The following is a 23,125-nucleotide window of genomic DNA, read 5'->3' as shown; positions in this document are numbered from 1 at the left end:
AGGCTTTTGTAAGCTTTAAAACTATAGATTCACTCTACTCAAAAATAATCAAGATGCTTTCTTCTACATATATAATTTGGCATACCTACTTAATAACTATTTAAAGAGATCTCTTAATGAAATGATGTGCATGAAAGGATAACTCTGTTTAAAATCCAGTTTGAAATATCCTTTTTCGTAATAGACAGGTGGCTATTGTGTACTTGGGCCACATGAAATGCGAAACCGATGAGCCGCTGCCATTGATTAACCTCCGCTTGTGGCTGCATTTGACATGGGAAGCTGCTGACCACTGCTGACCTGGGGGAATCCATTCCATCGATGAAGTTCAATGGGCACCCACGCGCATTTAAATTCGAAATCAAATGCCGAATCATTCACTTTGAGGGCACTCACGCACTGAGTCACACAGAATGTCCAATGAAATGCTATCGCTTTCCAATTACTCGCCCATTGTTTGTGCGCACTTGTTTTTGCTGTTTTGTTTAATGACGGCTTTGGAAAATTGCTTAGGCAAATCAAAATAATGACCGCAAATTTTGGTTTATTTTGTTTCACTGGATGTTATTTTTCCATTCGCACACACGCACATACAGTACGTGCCGTTACGCCCTTTTGCTTTGGCTTATCAATCAATCAATCAATTAGCTGGCCGGCTGGCTTTGAGTGCATAAGTCTATTTTTATAGCTAAAAGCCAGCCTTTGTCCATCTATTGTTTTCCTTTCGTCGCTCTCAGGCATTTTGAGTGGAGCCGAAGGATCAGAAAGCTGGACAACTCGATGATGTCTGATGACATTCGAGGCAGGAGCCTTAAGTCAAAGGTATGGATTCATTCAAGTGCACAAACTGGGGGATACCACTACACAGTCAATCAAATAACTAAAGGATAAAGGATTATTCTTAAGTAGTATTAATAGTGTGTTATTAAAGTTATTACACTACAAATATATTACAATTATAGCCTACTTAAAGACATGCATATACTTAAGTCTAACACAATAGAAAATCAAAAGCAAACTTTATCCTGCCGATTTTGCTCATTAAACCTCTCATTACACCAGTATGTTTTTAAGTTCCTTTATTCGTTCCGACCAAGCGAAGTAATACAACTTTTCCGAAAACTTTTCAATCCTCAGTGAAGCAATTGAGTGCGGCCCGAAAAAGAGAGCCGCAGAAAGTTTGCGAACAGAATTTAATCAAAAACTTGGAGGGTAAATTGTCCAAGTGGTTCACCTGTTGGCTGCATTTTAAATCAACGAGGCAAACAATCAGCGCAGAGGAGCTGCTCCACGTTCCCCGGACAAGATGTCGCAGCATTTCACATCGATATTTGAGAACCTGCGATTCGTGACCATCAAACGTTCGACAAATGCGCAACAGCAACAGCAGCAGCAGCAACAGCAACTGCAGCAGCAGCAGCAGCAGCTGCAGCAACAGAAGGCACAGACACAGCAACAAAATAGCAGAAAAATCAAAACTCAAGCAACGCCAACGTTGAATGGCAATGGGCTCTTGAGCGGCAATCCAAATGGCGGAGGCGGTGACTCCTCGCCCAGCCATGAAGTGGACCATCCGGGTGGAGCACAAGGAGCTCAAGCAGCAGGAGGCTTGCCATCTTCAAGTGGCACGCCATTGAGGCACCACAAGCGCGCCAGTATCTCCACAGCATCGCCTCCAATCCGCGAACGGCGTGGCACCAACACCAGCATCGTGGTCGAACTGGATGGCAGTGGCAGCGGGAGTGGGAGTGGCGGTGGTGGCGTTGGCGTTGGTCAGGGTGCGGGTTGTCCTCCCTCGGGCAGCTGCACTGCGTCCGGAAAAAGTTCGCGGGAACTATCGCCGTCGCCGAAAAACCAACAGCAGCCCAGAAAGATGTCACAGGATTATCGGTCGCGTGCCGGCAGGTAAGGATTGCATTTATCACAGATATGTGGAGCACACCACTGCTGGCATGACTGATAAATGGTTTGGGGCAGCCACAGGATGGCGGCAGGACTAAGCTGAATTAGTTGCGTTTGGGAACTAGATGGGTTTTCTAGGTGATGCTGGTAAATAGCATTTGCCGGGGGGAAATTGAGTTTCAAAAATAAGAAAAACATTTCTATTTCACTGCTAGGCAGTTAAGCAAAATGCATTTTTAACCATTTAGCCATAGGCATAGACGACTAGGCTATTCTTATTATTCTTTTAGTTATGAACTTTCCTTGCATTTAAAGCGTACAAATTGAGAATGTTACCTTAAATTGGCTTTAAGTTTTTACCAATAATCCAGAGAATCAAATTTGTTTTTTTTACGAATTCAAAAGCTTATTGTTTTTAAAACGTTTATAAAAAACATTCATATTTAATTACTCCAAGATGAGTGGCCTGAAAGAAAAGACTACGCAGCCTCTAGACAAAATGCGCGATTAATGTGCGAAGCTTAGTGGCCAAATGGCTCTCAGATTCGCTGGCTTAGCACTTACTTTTCCGTACTTTCTACCCACAACTGAATCTGAAATCACTTTCCAAATTGCAGTTTTATGCACCTGGACGACGAGGGACGCAGTCTGCTGATGCGCAAGCCGATGAGACTGAAGAACATCGAGGGCAGGCCGGAGGTCTACGACACGCTGCACTGCAAGGGTCGCGAGGTGAGTCACGTCCAGGATTTGCCGGTGGGGAGCTGGCATCTTGGCTATAATTAGCCAGTGCACGTGGCCGTGGAAGAAGCCACTGCCGCTCCATGCACGAGCGAGTGTACCATAAAAGGGCAGTAAAACAATTCTCGGACTAAGAGCTGAAAGTTTCAGTCGGTGGAATGCGTTAAAAGTGAGTTGGCCAACGAGCGCAACAAACATTTCATACTTGCAGGAGTTCCTTTAATGTTGGCCTGCCATGTAATTGTTTGTGTTACTGCCTGTTTCTTCATTTTTCTGCGTGTGTATGAGTATGTATGTTTGAGTGTGTGGGTGCAGCCTGCATATGTGTGTACGTGGCTCCTGTCGCTTTGTTTGCAATTGGAGCATTTTACAACAGTTTTGTTATGCAAAAGTTGGTAGAGTGCGTGCCCAGGCTGGATGGCGGATTAAATAAAGGACCCTGCTGTTGCTCTTTTTTTTTTTTGGTGCCAGTCCACAAAACTTTTCCCATCGTAATAAAGTGGCACGAAGTTGGCTCATTTTTCTACATTTTTTCCTTGCTTTGTGGGTGTTAAATTATATACTATTTTTGGGCTAATGTGGTAAATGTGCTTCTTTTTTTCTGAACATTTTGAGCTATGACAAACGACAAAATTGGGCGGAATAAGCTTTTTTGTCTTGCCAGCTGAAAACAATTACTACATTTCATAGCAAATCGAAAAATAAGACCAAATTCTTTCAGCCTTTTATAGAAATGAGGTATTTGTGAAGTGCAAAATAAACTTGTGTGTTGGGAAGAAAATTATGTGAGTTTACTCAGAGGAAAATGTTATAATTTTGTTGACTTAAATTCAACTACTTGTAACTGTCAGTGCTCAAAACTCGCTATGCTCATTAGGCAAATGTCTTTGGATACCTTTCAGCATTGTTGCCGCCACAATCTGCATAATTTAATTTGGCCGAACACTCAGAGTTGGCCAAAACGGATTCAGCCACCGCCGCTCCATTGGTTCGAAACTCATTTAGTCGAGTGGAGGCGGCAGGAGCAAAGTGCAAATTGCATAAGCGAAGTGGCAAGTCGGCGGTGTCAGAAGTCGGCTTAAAGTTGGGACACCTAACCCCAATTACTGCGGCACCCCCAAAAGTCCAGAGTGGCAGTTGCAGCTGCAGCTACACTTTCTATGCTAATTAAGTCAGCATCAACGCCAACAGCGGAAATGGCGCAACGAATCCTTTCTCACAATCAAATTTCATTTCCCTTCCGCCGCCGTTTTAATGCGCTCGAAAATTATGCAATGCACAAATTTATATGAGCCACTGTGCCATTTTATTTAAGCACTCCATGCTACAACATGCAAATTGCTCCCAAGGACTCCCACTTCCGACACCCAGGTAATTATAATGGAGCTCAGCTTAAACGATGGACCGGCCATTTAAGTTGCAAACATTAAGTTTACATCGTGGCATTTAACACTCGGGATTTAGTGACTTGAGCATGTGAAAAGGGTCTTTAATCCTTACGAGTTAATGAAACTTTATTGCCGCACACTTTTCGGTTAATCCGTATCCTGGATTGTTGGCTTCAACTCCCCTCATGAGTGACTTTGCTACTTAGCTCGGTTTATATCATGCACTCGACTACCGAAACTTTGAGCAAATATTTTCGTTGCATTTTTCATTACCACTGACAGCATTTTCATTTAATTTGTGTGCCAGTTGCCGTACAATTTGAATTTCATGGCCAAAAGGTGGGCCAAAATGTGGCAAAAACAAACTTAACTGCCGCAGAATGCAGTTAATATTTGAATTCCTCCATGGTTATGTTTTTGCTCCGGAAGAAAACTAGCGTCTCGGGAAACTTATGGCAATGGCTTGGCCGGAAATTCAATTGGCTGGAAAATGTTTTTTTTTTTCTCCGGATGTTTCCGTGAGAGCACTTGTCGTGTTGCCAATAACTTTTTTTATTGGTTGGCTTTTGGTTAACTTTTTGTTGACATTTGGCATAAAAAGTTGGAAACACCTACGCATACAACTTTTAAATAAGCTTATTTGTACTTAATGTTTAACTATGGACTTTTTAAGAGGATATACAGTATAAGAATGGCAGTTTGCTAACTTAAAGCACCTGCTATAAGCGTATAAATGCAATCCGCTTTGGATTTGCGCTGTTTTATTCAGTGTAATCCATGCGAGGGTATCCACAATTCGTTGTTGTCTAGGGAAGCGTGTCCCAAGGCGAATGAAAACGGCAGCACTTCTTTCACTTTCCCGCGCCGCAGGGCATAATTCTGCTGCAAACACGAGGAGAAGTGAAAAAATAACCATTTTTGGCGGGCAAGTAGTGCTCCTCTTCTGGAGAAAGTGCAGTTTCTCGGGGAGATGCCACCCAGTGGAGTTGGGCGGCACGTGGCCCAAGGAAAACCAAACTTACACGCCAAACTTTAAGCTCCTCGCCTCGTAAATGTGTTTGTGTGTGTGTGTGTGGGTGGGCGGGAAATCCTGCCATCGTTTCCTTCGTATTTATTTCGGCAGCTGCAACAATTTCCGGTTCCGCTGCAAATGCCGCTCCTCCTCCTGTTTATATTTACATAAAACAATTTTGGAAAACTTTGAGTGCTAACCAGTCCCGCGCTGGCAATTATTTGCATTCCCACCCATCCACCAAAAAATTAATTTGCTCCGCTGCAGATGGAAATGAAAATGAAAAGCCAGCGCTTTTATGACGTCTTGTTTAGCTTAAGAGGTTCTCGCCCACGGAAAGGTAATAATTTAGCCACTTAACCAGACGCGCCCGATTCCGGCTTATTAGGATAATAAATCCTTCAAGTTGCTATCTAACTAACGTACTTGCGTCATGTGTGTCGCTGGTTTTTGGTTGATGTTTTCGGTTGCCGGGCTCGCTGTTGCTGTTTGCATTGTGCATAAATTTGTCTTGTGCATCTGAGTGAAAATTGCCAAAGTTTATGTGGGCGGGCAGAAGGGAGAGGCAGGAGGAATTGCATTTTTGCCATGTGCATACATGGCAAAGTATGTGGTTTGCCTTTAAGTTGCAACTGCACTTTATTGTGGGCAAAGCGGTTGCAAACAAGAGAGTTCTAAAATTAATGTGCCTTTGTGGAAATCGCAGCTCAACATTGAAGTACGTTCACAAACTAATCCTTTGAATTTCCCCGTCCCGACATTTCGCCAACTGTGATACTTTGACGGGTATTGCTTTTCAACTTTTACTGCCATTACCACGTTTACTAGCTCTACCACTTTTATTACCTCAACAACTGGTTGAACGCCATGATGTTCGAATGGTATTACATTTTAACAACCGATTCAGATTCTTGAGTTATTGTAGCATGCAACTATGCAAATGTACCACTTACTACTTATTTAAGTAAGTATTTCCTATTCAAAAGGAAATAGCTCAAAAGACTTATGAAAAAGGAAAGACTCACAGTTGAAAATCTTTGAAATAGGTGAATCTAATTGAATCCAATTATTTTTATTACGTATATTAATATCTATTTGTTTTGCATTTTACATCAAAAATCAGCAGACCCTTTTTGGATTCTATTTGAGACGTTGCTGAAAATAATTTTCGTTTCAAATTGACTTTTCAACGAGTTACTCAAGGGTTCTTTAATTGGCTTAGTTTATATCTATTCACTTTACAGTTTAATGCCCTAAATCGCTCCTTTATTTCAGCAGTTAATGTGTCCTTTACCATTCTTACCCACTAAACTTGCTCGTAAGCTTGAAGAAGCTGCTTTTACCGCGGCATACGCTGCGTATGATTGACGTAATTGTAGCGAGCATAGCCGCATGAAATATTTTAGTTAGACACTTGCGACACTTGAGCAGTTTTTATGCCACACTTTGCCAAGCCAATTCGAGAGCTCAACTGCCTGGAAAAACAAACTAATTATGACCGCGGGTGTCTTGGGCGGATTGCGGCTGCTTTTTCCACGGAGCAATAGACAGACAGACTGAAGTCGTGTCGTTGAGTAAATTAAACCGTCGGGCAAAAATAAACTGAGAAGTAGAAAGGTGGAGGAAAGTGCTCTGCTGGCAGGAATCCGAGGTGAGCTGCCGGAGTGGAAATGAAAATTACAACGACACGCATCATAAAAAAAAAAATCACACCGAGTAGCGGGCTTAAGTTGAGGAAAAGTGCGTGAGGAAAACGACGTGAAGGAAAAGCGACATCCGCAATTGACGGTGAAATGCTTTTTAAACGCTGCTCACTAAACTGGGGCGGATTCCAAAAGGACCTTTGCTTTTCCTCATCTTTCTTATCAATTTAATTTTCGTACCATTGTTACTCTCCACTTGTTTCTCAACTGTCACCAGTTCGCTTTTCCGACTGCCACTTCCATTGCCATTTGTCGCTGCAGGGGCAAGTGCCAATAAAAATTTAATTACCAAAATGAGCAATTACACTTGTTTAATTAAAAGCTGTCAAAACATGACGCACAGACTGTATTCATTCCGACTTGATGACTTATTTGTTGGGCTCCCTTTTCTATTCCCATCAGATTCTTTCCTGCTCGAAGGCCACCTGTACGAGCAGCATTATGAACATTGGCAATGCGGCGGTGGAGGCCAGGAAATCCGATCTGATCCTCGAACACGCCAAGGACTTCCTCGAGCAGTACTTTACATCGATAAAGCGGTGAGCATTCGATAACATAACATATAAAATAAACCGCATTTGAGATTTAATATTATACCTTTGATATATTATACTTAAAATTAACATATCTTATTTTCTATCTCGATTGCAGTACATCATCTACCGCCCACGAGACGCGATGGAAACAGGTGCGCCAGAGCATTGAGACCACTGGACATTATCAGCTAACCGAAACGGAACTAATTTATGGTGCCAAATTGGCCTGGCGCAATTCTTCACGTTGCATTGGCCGAATACAATGGTCGAAGTTGCAGGTGGGTGCTACGAATGCAAATTTATGCGATATAAATCGAAATTATTAAAGAAATACTTATGGCAAGTGCGATATATCAGATAAACGTCTTTAAGTTTTATTTGGCAAAGCTACACACAACCGTAATTCATAAGGATTAGATGGATTTATCAGTGATTCATGACCGAAGAGGTCATGCAGAACTCGAAATCAGCTTTCATCGGCCACAAAATATGACAACAATTCATCAAGCCACATTAGGCTTAAACGTATGCAATTCCAAAAAAAAAAATTATATGGGCAATACACCCGCCGGAGTAGTCAGCCAAATTTGTCAGAGCACAAATCACAGACGAATATATAATATGTACGATGTGCCTTTTGTCTGGGCCACATTATTCTAGATTTATGCGTGTTTCAAGACAGAGTCAAAATGGAAATAGACAAAGACAAAGCTGAAATTTGAAATGCAAATCCTCGTAAATTTTAATTTACTCGAAAAAGAAATGGCGCCCGAGGCGAAGATTTATTCACATGCACCCGAAATCACAAATTATAATGATCACTAGTTGGCACACCAAATGGCACATACTCTCTGTGTGTGTGTGTGTGCCTAGCAAAGTGTAAACCGATTTGCATTTCCGCCTGAATGATTTACGTATGTTTGTTAGGCGAGAACTCGAGAAGGCAAATCTGATTTCCAAAGACAGGTAGTCCCACCTTCAGCGCCATGCCAAACAAATGTACTTTGCATTTGCAGACGAATGTCAGTTTCGTATTCTGCTTTCAAATTAAATAAATCTATTTATAACAAACTTATGGAAATGATGAGTTGGCACATAATAACATAACCATATCCACATCCAAATGTTATGTTAAACCAAAAGTTATAACAAACAGATACAAAGTACTTTAAATATTTTCCATGTTAATTTCATTTTTAGTACTGACTTTTGATTACATGTAAAAAGTTTTCCAAAGCTATCCAATACCACTCGGCGAGACAAAACAAAAAAAAAAGCGGAGAACTTTGCTTTAAATTAAATGAAGTATGTGTGGCATAAGCACTTAAAAAGGGTTCAGTTTTGTGCGCTTTGCAAACTTAATTAGGAAACTCGTTGTACATCGGTTCGCCCTACGACACAGAAAAAAAAAACCCGAACAAAACCCAACACAGCAGAAAATCGAATGAAAAGGGCTTTCCTTGGGCGGGAATGAATTTCAGTTTCGAGTGGCTTAAACATAGAAATCCCATAAAGCCAACTTCAATCTGGCCTAGACCCAAAAACACATGGAAACCCACAAAACAGGTGTGGAAAAAAAAAAAACAATTGTATGGAGCCAGATAACAGAGGTAAAATTAAGGGTGTGCAAGTTCGACACTTAAACAGAAATATTGCAAAAAATTCATTGAAGCGAAATAATTGAAAATGGGTTTCGGGTTTCGGTGTGAACAAGTTGCGAACAACTCTCTTATGCGACCCTATGCCGCAAATAAAACAAATATAGAAGTTACACAGAAATTTATGTCACATTTATCATACGCCCCGTTGGACGAGGCGAATAAAAAGGGGAATGTAAATGTGTGGCATAGCTTGTGGGCTGGCAACTAAAATTCATGTAAAAACAATTGTTTACACTTTTAGTTTTCTGTCTGCAAGTGCTGTTGATTTTTTCTAGTTTCCAGCTACAAGCATTTGAATATTTTAGGTAATTTTAGCTCGGCGGGAATTGTGTTTTTTTTTTTTCACCCCTCGAGGTGGAAATTTATACATGTTCATCGGAAAAGTGATTCGTTATTGTCAAGCTGATATTTCTATTATTCATACACTGTATTTTGCAGGTCTTTGACTGTCGGTATGTGACAACAACAAGTGGCATGTTTGAAGCCATTTGCAATCACATTAAATATGCAACAAATAAGGGCAACCTGAGGTAATTGAATTTGTCGGTCAAGTGTTTGCTCTATTAAATATTTATTCATTGTTTTTTTAAGATATATGAGTTCAGATTTTGAATTTAAACAAAAATATATTCATTGAACTGGCACACTTTAAAAATATTATCATATATGGCCCAAAATATTTCGATTGAACAATTAACACTCGCAATTAGGAATGCAATTTTTGATATTCCTGCAAAACGTAATTGCCAGCTTATGGAAATTAGGCCAAACAGACAATTTTGGAATCCCTCTAATCGTTTGGAGCTGCACATAATTATTAATATTTTCCCATGCTCTTTGGCACACACAATATCGAAATTTTCAAATAATCTACTCGCTACGTGGCAGGCGTCAGTGGAATGTTTGCGAAAAGTGATTGCCAAATTATGGGTTTGGTCCGCTAATTGGCTAAATTGAGAGGGTGAAAGTAAGGAGGGCTATTGCCAATTTGATGCCATGAATATTTCAGGCAACATCCCTTTCAACTTCCCCATTTCATTCGTTTGGTGTTGCACATTAGAATGCAAAGCGCTTTTGGCTGTTTTCAAAAGTTTCATTCAACTTTGGCAAACTTTAACGTTTTGAGTACACAAATTGTTTTGCGGTTGCCTTGTGTAAAGTAAATTGATTTCATATTTCAGATCGGCCATCACGATATTTCCACAACGCACAGATGCCAAGCATGATTATCGCATTTGGAATAACCAATTAATATCTTATGCCGGCTACAAGCAGGCGGATGGGAAAATCATTGGCGATCCCATGAATGTGGAGTTTACAGAGGTAAATTAGTAGTTCTAAATTTTTTCTATAATTTATTTTGACTTTTAATTTCCTGCTTATTTGAACGCAAAGTTATAGACACGGTTCGAAAATATTTACAATGCCATCAAACAGCTCTTATTTATTCACATGGTTCTGCGCAATCCAGCTATCAATTTACATATCATACATGCATAAATATCTGTATATTTTTTTTCCTCTGCCATCACGATATTTACACGCATCAACTGACTTTGCCTTTAAATCCGAGCCTCCGTCGCCCCCTTTGACCCACCCAATTTCCCATGTGGCGACCTTTTGTCGAACCAACAAGTTGGAAAAGCCCCAAAAGCCCACAACAACAATGGCGGTGTAGCAGCAGTAGCAGCGGCGGCAAGTTCGCTCTACAGCTCTATAACTCGTTGTAATAAATCTCTTTTTAAATACGCAAAAACCGAACAAACAACAAAGCTGTCAATAAATACGAACACAAATACGGTAGCAGATGTTACCGCCGAGCGGTTGGGCACACTGCGATCCATGGTTTCAGTCAATCCATAGTCCACATACCCATGCCAACATTAATGTATTTGCATATAAAACCGAGCCCCAAAGTATCCCCATTTATTTTTACACATGTCACTTTTATATACGCCACCGCCTGCCCGCTGGCCTTATGCTGATTTTCGATTCCGAATCACATTTGTTTGATGTCCAATCCCATCGCTCTTCCATCCATCAGGTCTGCACCAAGCTGGGCTGGAAGAGCAAGGGCAGCGAGTGGGACATACTGCCATTGGTGGTCTCGGCCAATGGTCACGATCCGGACTACTTTGATTACCCGCCCGAATTGATACTGGAAGTTCCGCTGACCCATCCAAAGTGAGTATAAAGATGCATGCAGATGGGTGCTATTACCACAGCTTACTATCGCTCTGATTTGTGATTTACTTAAATCTTACTTACATACATTGTAAGCAAGTAAACCTGATAGTTATTACCCACAGGAATACTCCAAGTTAGATTTTATGTATTGCATGTATTTCTCTTAGTTATTTCCTTTTCGATAACAACGTTATGTTAATAATCCGCCACCCTGGCGAAACCAATCCTTTCGTTGCCCTTGTCGAAAACCGTGTAGAACTTGCCAATAAAGACATCACCCAGAATCCAGAAGCTTAGTCCCTCCATGTAGGTGAAGGCGGACATGCAGTAGGTTTGGCCATTCTGCGTTACCTTGACTATATAATCCCTTGGTGCCAGGGTGAAGACAGTACCACCGATATTCAGGTTGACCTTGGGCAGGGATGAGACTCGGCCGCACCTCACGAATGCCTCACCGTCATTATCGGTGGCGCCCAGCTGGCGATTGATCTTCCTGTAAGCGGCCAGTGGAACTGCGATTAAGGAGGTGCCCGTATCGGCGATGGCTTGGCATCCGTTGCACAGCAAAGTGCCATTGGTCTTGATGGTGTTCACCTTGAACTGCCAGTAGGCAGGAACGGAAACGGGCACATAGGTGAGGCTTCCCCTATAGAGACTCGAGTCAATACCGCCCAGGATCAGTTCTCCACCGCGCACAGCGGTTCCCTGTCGCTTGAGATAGAAGGAGATAACTGGTTCATCGAGCAGTCCCTGGGAGATCATGTTGTCGAACGGCGGAGTCACTCCATCGACGGCAATCGCGCTGAAGGCCAGTCCCAGGATTCCAGCAAAAGGAGCATCCACGAAGGTTGTACCCGGCTCGCTGAGTGCTTCGCCGAATGTCTGATTCTGAATGCTGATTCCCGCTATGGTCACAATGTCGTTGGACAGGAAACCCGACAGACTACCAGTTCCGTATTCGATGGCGAACTCCTCACCATTGGCCACATAAGTGCTGGATGCCGAAGAATCGTATTTGTTGTGCCTCTGGCACGCGGTATTCGAAGCCGGGCAACTTGCACTTGGAACCCACAGATTGGCCGATCCCGTGTCGAACAGAATGTTGAATCTCTGCTCAGGCGTTCCGATAGCAATCACGCCGTAGTACTCATTGTTCATGGAATTGTGCAGGTTTTCGGTGGCACCCGACGAACTGACACTGAAAGAGGTCTCCGCCAAAAAGGAGTACTTCGATGCCAGCACGGTCTTCTCGGCCTTAACACTGCCATGGGTCTTGGTGAAATTCTTGTTCACTTGGAGCTGGACGCGATTCAACTTGGCAGCGGAATGGCCAATCCCGACAAGCACCAATAAAACTAACAACTGTCTCATGTCTGCGGCTGAAATTCGACTGTGAATAGATTTGAAATGGGTTCGAAATTTAAATAACTTTTCTGTCTGCTCTCCCATTTTTTTTGTATTGTCTAACTGCAAATATCCATAAATAGCCACGAAATTTTCCATTTCTGGAAGTTAATGACGTCCACGAGTTCTGTTGGCATACTTAAGCTGACTTGGAAACAAAGCCAACTCCAGTCGTAGAGATTAAAGAACTCGGCAAATATTTGTTGTTCGTTTTACAAATCTTCTTTAATACAAGTGTTTAGCCATAAGGTTTATGATGAAACAAATAGGCACGTGGATTAGTTTGGAGTTGAAATATAATTGACTCAAGTAAAGAATCTGGAGTATTCATCGCCGTAGAATGGGTAATCGATGCCGTAGCTAGATGGTTCTTTCACATAACTGGAGGCATAAACCCTATAACTTGAATGCTTCTTTAGTTTTGCGAATCCAATTCTCTCCTTGCCCACATCGAAAACCGTATAGACCTTTCCAAGGAAAATGTCTCCCAGTATCCATAGTAAATTACCCTGCAAGTATGTGAAGCCGGATAGGCACAGGGTTTGATTGTTATCCGCCTGGACCTTGTAGATGTAATCCTTTGGCGTTAGTGTGTAGGTAGTGCCACCGATATTTAGATTAACATTCGGCAATCTACAGAGACTGCTGCAGTCCACAAATGCTTCTCCATCTCCGGCATCAGTGGCATTCAACACTTTATTGATCGCTTTATAGGCTCGCAGGGGAACGGCGATGAGCGAGGTGCCAGTATCGGCGATGGCCTGGCATCCGTTGCAGAGAAGGATGCCCTCGATTTTCACCGAATTAGCCGTAAATTGCCAATAGGCAGGCATCGATACTGGAACGTAGTTGATGCAACCCCTGTAGATGCTCCGATCGATTCCACCCCAGATGACTTCTCCGCCAGACTGTGAGGTACCATCGCGCCTGAGGTAGACGGAGAACACCGGATGTTTGACCAATCCCTGCCGGATGATGTTGTCAAAGGGAGTGGTGACTCCGCCGGAAATGGACGCAAATGCCATTCCAATTATGCCATCAAAAATGGTGTTCACAAAGGCTGAACCTGGTTCATCGATGGCCTCGGCGAATGTCTGATTCCTGATTACCATACCATCGATGTCCACCGTATCCGTGGACAAAAATCCAGACAAGCTGCCTGAGCCGTACTGTATGCTAAATCCTTTTCCATCCTCCACGTGGGAACTGGACGCACTCGAGTTGTATTTATTGTGCTTTTGGCAGGCTTCGTTGGTGCTTGAACACTTTACACTCGGCACCCATAAGTCGGATGATCCAGTGTCGAACTGAAGATTAAAACACTGCGGTGGTGTTCCGATGCAGAGGCGAATGGTGTACTCCAGATTGAATCCGTTGGCTAGCACCTGTGTCGTTTGTGATGATTGTCTGTCCACCAGAAAGTACTTGGCCGCCAGCAAGATCTTCTCCGCCTTCACATTGGCATGGGTCTTGTTCTGGTTGATCTGACGAGTGATGGGAGTCCTCCTGAGTTGGCCCATCGAATGGTCAAGCAGCAGTAAAAATAGTGGTATAATTATTAGTTGGCCAACTTCCATGACTGCGTGTATCAAGCAAATGTTTCCTATTGTATGTAGGGGAAGTAGCTTAAATACTCAACGAGGCTATGCCACACAAAAACTATTCCATAACTTGTCGGTTATATGATTTTTAGTTATATGATTTAATTTGCCGCTCATTGTAAGTGACCTAAAGTATCCATGCAAATATGATTAATGCTGTTGGCAAAGCGCTTTTTTACGTGACATCGTGACTCTTTAATTAAATCGGTTTTATTATGCGTCCAAATTCAAATTTCATTTATAGGTAATGTATCTCTTCATTTGGCGTTTATTGAGTTATTTTATAACTGTGTGGTTCATTTGGGACTCCGTAGTGTTTAGCTACTCAATTGGCTTGTCGTCGATGCCACGTCGGGATTATGTACGGACGTACATCAGCTGGTCGGGTGATGGCTTGTATAACCAATGGATTTGCATCCACAATCGCGGCCTGTGGCCACTGACCCACCCACCCGCATCGTCAGCCATATCTCCCAATATGAATCGAGCTGGCGAAATAAAAGCACCCAATACTCTTGCTCTCCCATTGCAGATTCGAATGGTTCTCGGATCTGGGACTGCGATGGTACGCCCTGCCCGCCGTATCCAGTATGCTGTTCGATGTGGGCGGCATTCAGTTTACGGCCACCACATTCAGTGGTTGGTACATGTCGACAGAGATTGGCAGCCGGAATTTATGCGACACAAATCGCCGCAATATGCTGGAGGTAAGTTGGAGTAAAAAGATATTCGACCATGTATATGTGTGGTAATTTTAGTATTGATATCCGCCACCGCCCCCCCTCCCCATCTCTCATGACATTGTCCTTGCTCTTGTCCTCGTCCGATGTCCTTGATGTCTTTGTCGCTGTATCGCGATGTGGCGCTTATTTCATTATAAGGCCGCATAATGTGCAGAGCACCCGGCAACCGGGGACTCCCCCTTATCATTCCTGCTGTCCCCACATAAAGCCCTCTTTATTTTTTTTTTTTACTGGGCCAACATTCTTTTTACCCACCAGCTATGTGCCGCTGGGCGGTGGATGTAAGCTGGTTAACAACACTTAAGAACGGCGACTCTTTAAGTCCTGAAAACTGTTGCCTTGGCAACATTAATAATTGTGAAATTATTAATTATAGAGTGAAAGTTAATGTACTTTTATGCGTGAGATATGCTCGATTCGGACCTGCAACTAAATACACTGGCAATGCATTTAAAATTCGATCGATCTCGGCAACCTAATTAGATTTCAGCAGCATGAAAACGCCATTAGCACTTCTCCGGAAATCGGGTTCCATTTTATGACAGCAAAATGTTGCGACAGGTGTACAGGTGCATTGGTAGGCCAATGTGAGGATGGAACTTGATGTAAAATATAAAAAATAGAGTACATTATTTCCACTTCACTTACTTAATTGAGTAGTAAATGCAGTTAAATAGTTCTTTTTAAAAAGAAAGTAAAAATTTGTGTTTAAGTATAAGAATTTTTTATAAATCTTATATAAAATATATGAAACATTTTGCAGATATCACAGCTCATCTAATGTAGTGCAGTTCTAGTGATAATTATTTGTTTTGAAGTACATAGCTCGTTCGTATTATTATGCGTAGAATACGTGCGCTTTGGCACACATTTCCCATTATCCTGTGGTATTTGTCATCATCAAAGTCAATCATTTGCAAGCATCAGCTCCACTCGTGACATTCGATGGCCTATGGCCAAATTAATAATTGACATACGTTGTGGCTTCTGACTAGCAAGTGGCAAGTGGCAAATGGCAGGAGGCAAGTGGCAAGAGGCAGGAGGCAAGTGGCAAGAGGCTTTGGGCCACTTGTTGGACCTGGCCAACACAGTAGCATAGTTGGTAATTAATAAATGCTGGCCGCAAAACCGAAAACAGTAATCGAAAATCGACATAGTTATTCGATTAGAGCGATTAGGCAGTAACGAAATTGATTTTTAACTAACCGCAGACGGTGGCGCTGAAGATGCAACTGGACACCCGTACGCCCACATCCTTGTGGAAGGACAAGGCTGTGGTGGAGATGAACATTGCCGTGCTCCACTCCTACCAGAGTCGCAACGTGACCATTGTGGATCACCACACGGCCAGCGAGAGCTTTATGAAGCATTTCGAGAACGAGTCCAAGCTCAGGTGAGTTTGCCCCCAGATCGGCGATTATATCCTGTGTGTTTGTTTATGACCCGGCTGGGTTTGCATTTATGACACCTCCGCATCCGCAACCGTGTATATATATATATGTATATGTATATGTATGTTTGTGTATCCATATCCCAACCGCATGTTTATGGCGTAACGTGTTTTATTTGACTTTGCCACGGCCGCGGGGAAAATCGCGCGGAAAACTCTTTTGCAGGTGCGAAAGTAAATTTATCGCTTCCAATTTGCTGTCGCCAGCGTTTATGTAAAGTGCTCGCGAGACACATAAATGCCGCACAATTTGTCAAACTTATTTCATTGGCGTCGGAAAAAAGCAGGGAGTTTCTCTTTTCGTAGAAGTTATAAATAAATATTACATTGTTCGCATTTCATTTTTACTTTGTTTATTTATTTTGTATAGTTAGATTTCAAAATTCATTACCATTTCACAAATGTCCTTAACCTTGTTTAAATGGGCTATTTTAGAATGCCCAAACCAGTCTAAATCGTCTCCTTTTACAAGCACTAAATCAAAACCATAAGCCTCGTGTCTATTTTTATGGCAACGACAGACGGGGGCAGCCACAATTAACTTAGTAAATGGTAATCTGCCATTTGGGGCACTAAAAATACTAGGAATGAGTCCAAAGGATTCAGCCACCCCTCCTCGTCAATTAAAGTACATCGCTTGCCGTTGCTGAAATCGTTTGTGTTTCTCCATAGGAATGGGTGTCCCGCTGATTGGATTTGGATCGTGCCGCCGCTGTCGGGCTCCATAACGCCGGTATTCCATCAGGAGATGGCTCTGTACTACCTGAAGCCCTCGTTCGAGTACCAGGATCCCGCCTGGCGAACCCACGTGTGGAAGAAGGGGCGTGGCGAGAGCAAGGGCAAGAAGCCAAGACGTAAATTCAATTTTAAACAAATCGCTAGGTAAGTACTTACCGTTAACGTGGCGACCTTTGGTGGTGCTACCGCTCCTGTTCCTACTCCTGATCCTGCCCACACTCCCACCATTATCCTGAACCATTCGGTGGATGATGATGATGATGATGTTGATACTCGCATCCTTGCCCGTGTAATTGTCCCCGTGTTCGGTCGTTTTGCCACTGTGTCACACGACAGCATCAGCAGGGATTAGCTTTTAAGTAGATTACATGGATTGTGGTTTATTGCCATGGGGCTTCCTGCTCCTCCTGTTCCTCCTCCATCTGCTCCAGTGTTATCAAGTCGCCCGGATAATTTGGTACATTGCATCATGTTTGTTGTGCCCGTTATTGTTATTTTAAATGTTATTTGCCGGGATACTGCCACGTCCTTTCTATCTGAGATCTCCCCTAGATTTAGCAGCAGAATTGGGAACATATGTGCGGCTAAAGTTGATTGTTATGCAAATTTGATGTCCTTATTTTATGCGAGGTAAAACGCTGAGACATTTATAAGTTAGTTTCCGCTTTTACGAACTTAAATTGAAATTCGTCAGGAAGAAAGGAAGTTTATTTGAACTATCTGATTTTAAATTTGAGAATTTAAAGTCCCAGCAAACAAAGTTTAACCAAAGGGCTAATTAACCAGCTTATGACCTCAGCAAATTTGAAGAAATATTTGTTAACTTGCAGTCCGATAGTACATCAAATAATAAATATTAATATTTGATACTGTATCTGTTAATAAGTCATTTAATTATAAGTCAAGTGCATGTGTAAACTTACTTTTGGGCAATATGCAGTCTGATACAAAAACCGCTTGTACACCAGATATGGTTCATCAATTCAGTATCCGATTTGTGAACAAATAAACGATGCTGAATCTATCGGATTCCAAAGGCTTATGCAAATCCGAGCAAATTATTCATTTAGCATTGGCTCAATTGCATTTAATACTTACACCTATTCATGTTTCTGTCCATTAATCGGATGCTCAAACAAACACCTGCGGTAGGCCCTAACAAATAAAATCAATTACACAATTAAGCAGGTAGAAAAAAAAAACATATGAAATAATGAGAATTGCTGTTAAATAAAGCGTGAAGAATTATAATGATTATTTAACGACCGCACTTTAAAGCGCTCCACGTTAATGGCATTGTCCACACCAGCGTATTTTGCATGCTAATTAATTTTAATTTACTGCAATCAGTCCGTTGAAGCCAACAACATGGCCAGGCCAACAAGCAACTGCCAAATGGCGTTCACAAATTCATTAAAAATTTATCAATTAAAACTGTTGCAACTGCACATACATATACGGCCTGCCATTAAATCGACTCCTATTCGAGGGCCAAACTTTTTATCAGCGCTCAAATGAAATCATTCGTATTTACGTATTTATGAGAGGATATACGTATTACGTATCCGCACATATATCCATGCTGCGATGACAGGCCGTAGACATAATTAAGTTTAATTGTTTCAGCACGCGCCGCGGCTCTTAGCTCTGATGAGATGAAATGGAATTAAATCAGCGCTGACATCGACAACTTTATGAAAATGAAATTATATTCATGCTCGCACAAAAGTGTGTGCAGTGAAATGTGTGTGGATGAAATGCTGGAGATGAAGGTGGATGTGGAGATGGAGATGGAGGTGGATGTGGAGGTGCAGGAGTTGCTGCTCCCGGGTATCGAGAAGTAGAAGTGCGTCGGGCACGAGGTGCTGCAAAGTGGAAGTGCCAGACATATTGAATTACATTTAAACTGCCTATAAGCATCCATTTGGACTCTTATCCCAAAAAGTAGTTCCCTGCCTGCCAGGCGCAGACTGAAGGCAGCCGGCGCAGAGTCAAGAAAGCAATGGCATCCCAAAGGAAAATAAGAAATGGAAGCCAGGCATGCTGAAGTTTCAACTAGGGAATACCCTAGATATATATTCATACGTTTTAGTAAGGAAATATCTCAAAGTTTCCGGAACGACTTTGTTGAAAGTATAAAAACAAAAATTAGTAGAATTTACTTAATATATTTTGCTGCATTTACCTTAAAATACTGCATACTTACTTAATATATTAACACAACTCCTTAATAATAAATATAATACAGACGAAAGGGTTCTGAACAACGTCTGGCGTTGAATCAGCTGAAGGCTTTCCTCTCATGTATTGGGCTTTAATTTTCCGCAGGAAAATTCCTCGACTTTCATTGTGTTGCCTCGCTTTTTGCTGTGCATAAAATTTTATGCGATCCTACTTTAAATGTCGAAATGAAGGGCGTCCGACTCTATGAAATAAAATTCTGTTGCGCCCTTTTGATTATTGACTAACCATGTGTGCGGATCCTTAGACGAAAATACATACATATGTTTATGTATTTGTAGACAATTTTCCAATTACTCGGCATGTCAATCAAAGTGGCTATATTAGCCGGCGCCTCTTATGTTCTACATATGTTATGGTCTTAGCCTCGACAAGAAGGCTTATGGCTCGAATGTCGATGGATGCTGGTCGTGCAGCTTTAAGACATTCACCATATTTGGCCATATAAACGAGCTAAACATTCGTTCTCACTTCGTTGCAGGGCTGTGAAATTTACATCGAAACTATTTGGACGCGCCTTATCGAAACGCATAAAGGCAACAGTTCTATATGCCACCGAAACTGGCAAATCGGAGCAATATGCGAAGCAACTTTGTGAACTCCTAGGGCACGCATTCAATGCACAGGTGAGTCTAACATGAGGTATACAATAAAGTAGCAATAAAAAACCTTACGAAATGAACATTCAAGCAAGTCATTTTTGTAGTGAATGTTTCATTTCGCAGGGATTTTAATCATAGTGAATTTCTTGTTGAAAATATTATTATTATCACGAAATAGAGTAGAAAATATTGGGGCTTGTTTACAAATTTGTTAAAAATAAGCCCAGGAAATGAGCTACCATTAGGCATACTTCATACTGCCAAATGACATCCCTAATTTGACATTATAAAACGCTTTAACCTACATCTAAAATTAGCCCCATTTCGGGTGTCCCCAATTTAACCTGCGACCTTAGACTTGCCGTAAAGGCCAGCGCCACATGAGATAAATTAGCATAAAACCGAAATTTACTTTAAAAATTTTTTTTTTTGCCGGCATAGTGTCCGGTTGGTTCCGTTTCCTCCGATCCACAGGATCCGGTCCAGCTTGGCCTAGTCGTAGTCCTGGTTTCCTCGACATGTGTGTGTAAAAAGCATCTGCCGGCTGCCTGGCAAAATAAGATAAGCTGCAAACACCTGTGACAAACCACAGGGTATTTGCGAGAATCCAGGCTCATTAGGTTCTCTGACCATAATGCGTGTTTTGGGCCGAGTATCTAATGACCACAAAAGTGTTTGGCTAGCAAAAAAAAAAAAAAAAGAGAAAGGATGAACAGAATACGGCTACCCACAGCACTAAATTGTTAATTCATTTAGATATATTGCATGTCCGACTACGATATATCCTCCATTGAGCACGAGGCATTGTTAATTGTTGTGGCCTCCACCTTTGGCAACGGTGATCCGCCCGAAAACGGCGAGGTAAGTACTCCCCCCCGCAAGGATCATACTGAACTAATTAATGGATTAGGCCCAGCCGCCTTCTAATGACCCGAAATGTGAACTTTAACTTTTCGCCCCTGCCACGCAGCTTTTCTCCCAGGAATTGTATGCGATGCGTGTCCAGGAGTCTTCCGAGCATGGATTGCAGGACTCCAGGTGAGTCAATAAATTCCCAGCCCTTCTCCACCTCCTTCTATCCATTCTGTTGGCGCAGTCTTTGCATAAATTTCGTATAAATCAATTTTTTTGCGGTTACTTCGATGTCGTGAAAGGAGCAAAGATAATAAATAGGGACGAAGGGGCGTAACTGAATTGCTTTTTAAGCAAGTTTTCTTTCATTTTGAATTTCAAGCTCATGCAAATGGGGTTTTTTTGGTATCAATCTTTATTGCATACCTTGTGGGCCATGCAATGAGATTTTAATCCCTTGTCTTTGGTAACGAAACGAAAGCCGGATTAATTAATTATTTAGCTGGACTGGGGTTGGAAAGCGATTTAAAATATGAGGGAATAGATAACAAGATAGAAAAGAAAGCAAATAGAAAATACAAATTTTAGTCCATAAATTTAAATATATGTCAAGCAGAATACCATGGCTACACACTTTAAATTGAATATGACATTTAATTTATTATTAATATTTATCCAAACGCAATTCAAGGCATTCAATTTTATTTGCTGGGTATTCACTAAGTTATGCCCACTGTAGCTACTTGCAATTCCAGAATTGTTGGCTTTATTGCTGACACATATTTGGCATTTTTGTATTATTAATTGGCCCCTCTTCTTGTTGTCCCGCATACTCGGCTTTAAAATTACAAAGGCACACACACAAACACATGGGCCCTCGCACGCATACCGATGCGCGCAGGGATAAGGACACGCACTTAAGTGCGTGCCGCTTGAGAGAGCAGACAAATCCGCGCAATTTCCCTTACGCCACAGCGAAGGGGAAAAAACAATAACAATAATTTTGTTATTTCGATATTTTGCCTCACGTATGTAGGTCTGTGTGATGTGTGGGGTTTTTATGATGTAAAGGGGATTTCCGCTTGACAACTTTGACAACTTGGGGCACACACACACACACACACACACCACCCAGCCATTCTTTGGTTGCTAAATTTATACCTAAACAAGCTGGCAGTCGCCTGTTGAAAATGAAATTGAAAATTCATATGCTGCTGACGGAAGGACCCGGGGCTGCCGAAACAAACACACGCTCCCCACGGACGGAAGCCAATTCAATAACATATTACGAGAGTCAAGCTGTAAAAAATGTCCTGCGGCCGCATTTCCGCACTTTCGCTCTTCCGATAAGGGAGATGATTTAATTGAAAAGAAAAAAAAATGGTGGGATTCTCTGATCTGACATAATTGTGCGTGTTTATTGTATCAATTGGGCATGCTTATTAATTGGAGTTTATTATAATGGCCGAATTGTGATGAGCGTCCTCCCATGTTTTTAGTTTCACTCCTTTTGTGTGCTGTAAAAACCAATTAATTTGATTTATTACTTCTTCATTGGATACCATTTTGTATTTATCTGCTTGTTGAATTGGGCGAAGCTCATTTGGGCGGAAGTTTCGCAGGAATTTTGCCAAACCTGAGTTAATTAGCATGCCTCAGCCCACGTTTCTCATTTGTATTATGATTAATTGTCGGGCAAATTATAGAGAGGGAATTTATCTTTCTAAGAACCTTTTGTATCAGACTCGGCTATAATCGTTTCAATTATTTTGTAGAATTTAAAGCACTCCACTTGAATCGATTGCAATTTTTGCTTGGCCAGCATTGCAGAAATGAGGCCCCGCTTCTTTGGCTGCCGTTTTGGGTGCCACGCTGCGTATGAGCAATTTAAACAACCAAGCCTCGCAGCCTGATGCCAAAATCGCTTCGGGGAGGCTATCAACATCATGTGAGCTGGGCTGCTGAAGGTCCTCCTCCTTTTTGGCTGCTTAAACGCTCGAGTGAGCTTGGCTCGTGTATTTGTGTTTCTTATTTTCCCGAGGCATTTTGTCGCTTCGCAAATTGCTTTGCTCTTAATTGTTTGCTTCGATTGATTTAATTTTAAAGCTCGAAACTTGCAAACTTGCTGGCACAACTTGCTGAAACTGAAACTCAGATTATTGCTTAATAGTTGTCGCATAGTTTCTAGTCGAAAGTCAAGTGGAGAGCAGAGTCTTTTTCAGCCAAGAGAATGTTAAGACTACCACCGACTTTCGGTACAATATTTGTGGCGAAACAGAAGAGACTTCACTGGTTGGGAATGAAATAGCTTGAGAACCACAAAAGAGCACAATTCGTTTAAAAATACTAGCCTTGTCCTGCTTT

General features: G+C 41.9%; 3 protein-coding genes across 5 annotated transcripts in view; 1 reads left to right on the top strand and 2 right to left on the bottom strand.

Annotated features, from left to right (window-relative positions):
* Nos (Nitric oxide synthase) overlaps positions 1 to 23,125 on the top strand; it is a 33,238-nt gene that overhangs the window by 4,278 nt on the left and 5,835 nt on the right. The window contains exons 2-14 of one of the 3 annotated variants that reach the window (NM_078817.4): positions 1,138 to 1,905; positions 2,520 to 2,634; positions 7,149 to 7,285; positions 7,398 to 7,560; positions 9,382 to 9,473; positions 10,125 to 10,266; positions 10,988 to 11,127; positions 14,668 to 14,842; positions 16,090 to 16,271; positions 17,001 to 17,210; positions 19,789 to 19,933; positions 20,666 to 20,770; positions 20,880 to 20,947. In NM_078817.4, coding sequence (NP_523541.2) covers positions 1,307 to 1,905; positions 2,520 to 2,634; positions 7,149 to 7,285; positions 7,398 to 7,560; positions 9,382 to 9,473; positions 10,125 to 10,266; positions 10,988 to 11,127; positions 14,668 to 14,842; positions 16,090 to 16,271; positions 17,001 to 17,210; positions 19,789 to 19,933; positions 20,666 to 20,770; positions 20,880 to 20,947 — 2,273 coding nt within the window. In that variant the 5' untranslated portion in view covers positions 1,138 to 1,306. Of the gene's footprint in view, positions 1 to 1,137; positions 1,906 to 2,519; positions 2,635 to 6,275; positions 6,695 to 7,148; positions 7,286 to 7,397; positions 7,561 to 9,381; positions 9,474 to 10,124; positions 10,267 to 10,987; positions 11,128 to 14,667; positions 14,843 to 16,089; positions 16,272 to 17,000; positions 17,211 to 19,788; positions 19,934 to 20,665; positions 20,948 to 23,125 lie in introns of those variants that run through there. The other 2 variants (NM_001032069.2, NM_001032072.2) reach the window with 2 other exon arrangements.
* Positions 11,267 to 12,529, bottom strand: CG17134 (uncharacterized protein). The gene has a single exon (NM_135614.3). It carries the CDS (start codon positions 12,499 to 12,501, stop codon positions 11,326 to 11,328), a length of 1,176 nt encoding a protein of 391 aa, NP_609458.1. The 5' UTR covers positions 12,502 to 12,529; the 3' UTR covers positions 11,267 to 11,325.
* CG6508 (uncharacterized protein) lies at positions 12,749 to 14,127 on the bottom strand. The gene has a single exon (NM_135613.2). The coding sequence runs from the start codon at positions 14,109 to 14,111 to the stop codon at positions 12,840 to 12,842; it is 1,272 nt and encodes a 423-aa protein (NP_609457.1). The 5' UTR covers positions 14,112 to 14,127; the 3' UTR covers positions 12,749 to 12,839.

The sequence above is a fragment of the Drosophila melanogaster genome, chromosome 2L (genome assembly GCF_000001215.4).
Source record: "Drosophila melanogaster chromosome 2L".
NCBI lineage: Eukaryota > Metazoa > Arthropoda > Insecta > Diptera > Drosophilidae > Drosophila > Drosophila melanogaster.
The sequence above is the reverse complement of the archived record's forward strand: the minus strand, read 5'-3'. Positions and strand labels throughout refer to the sequence as shown.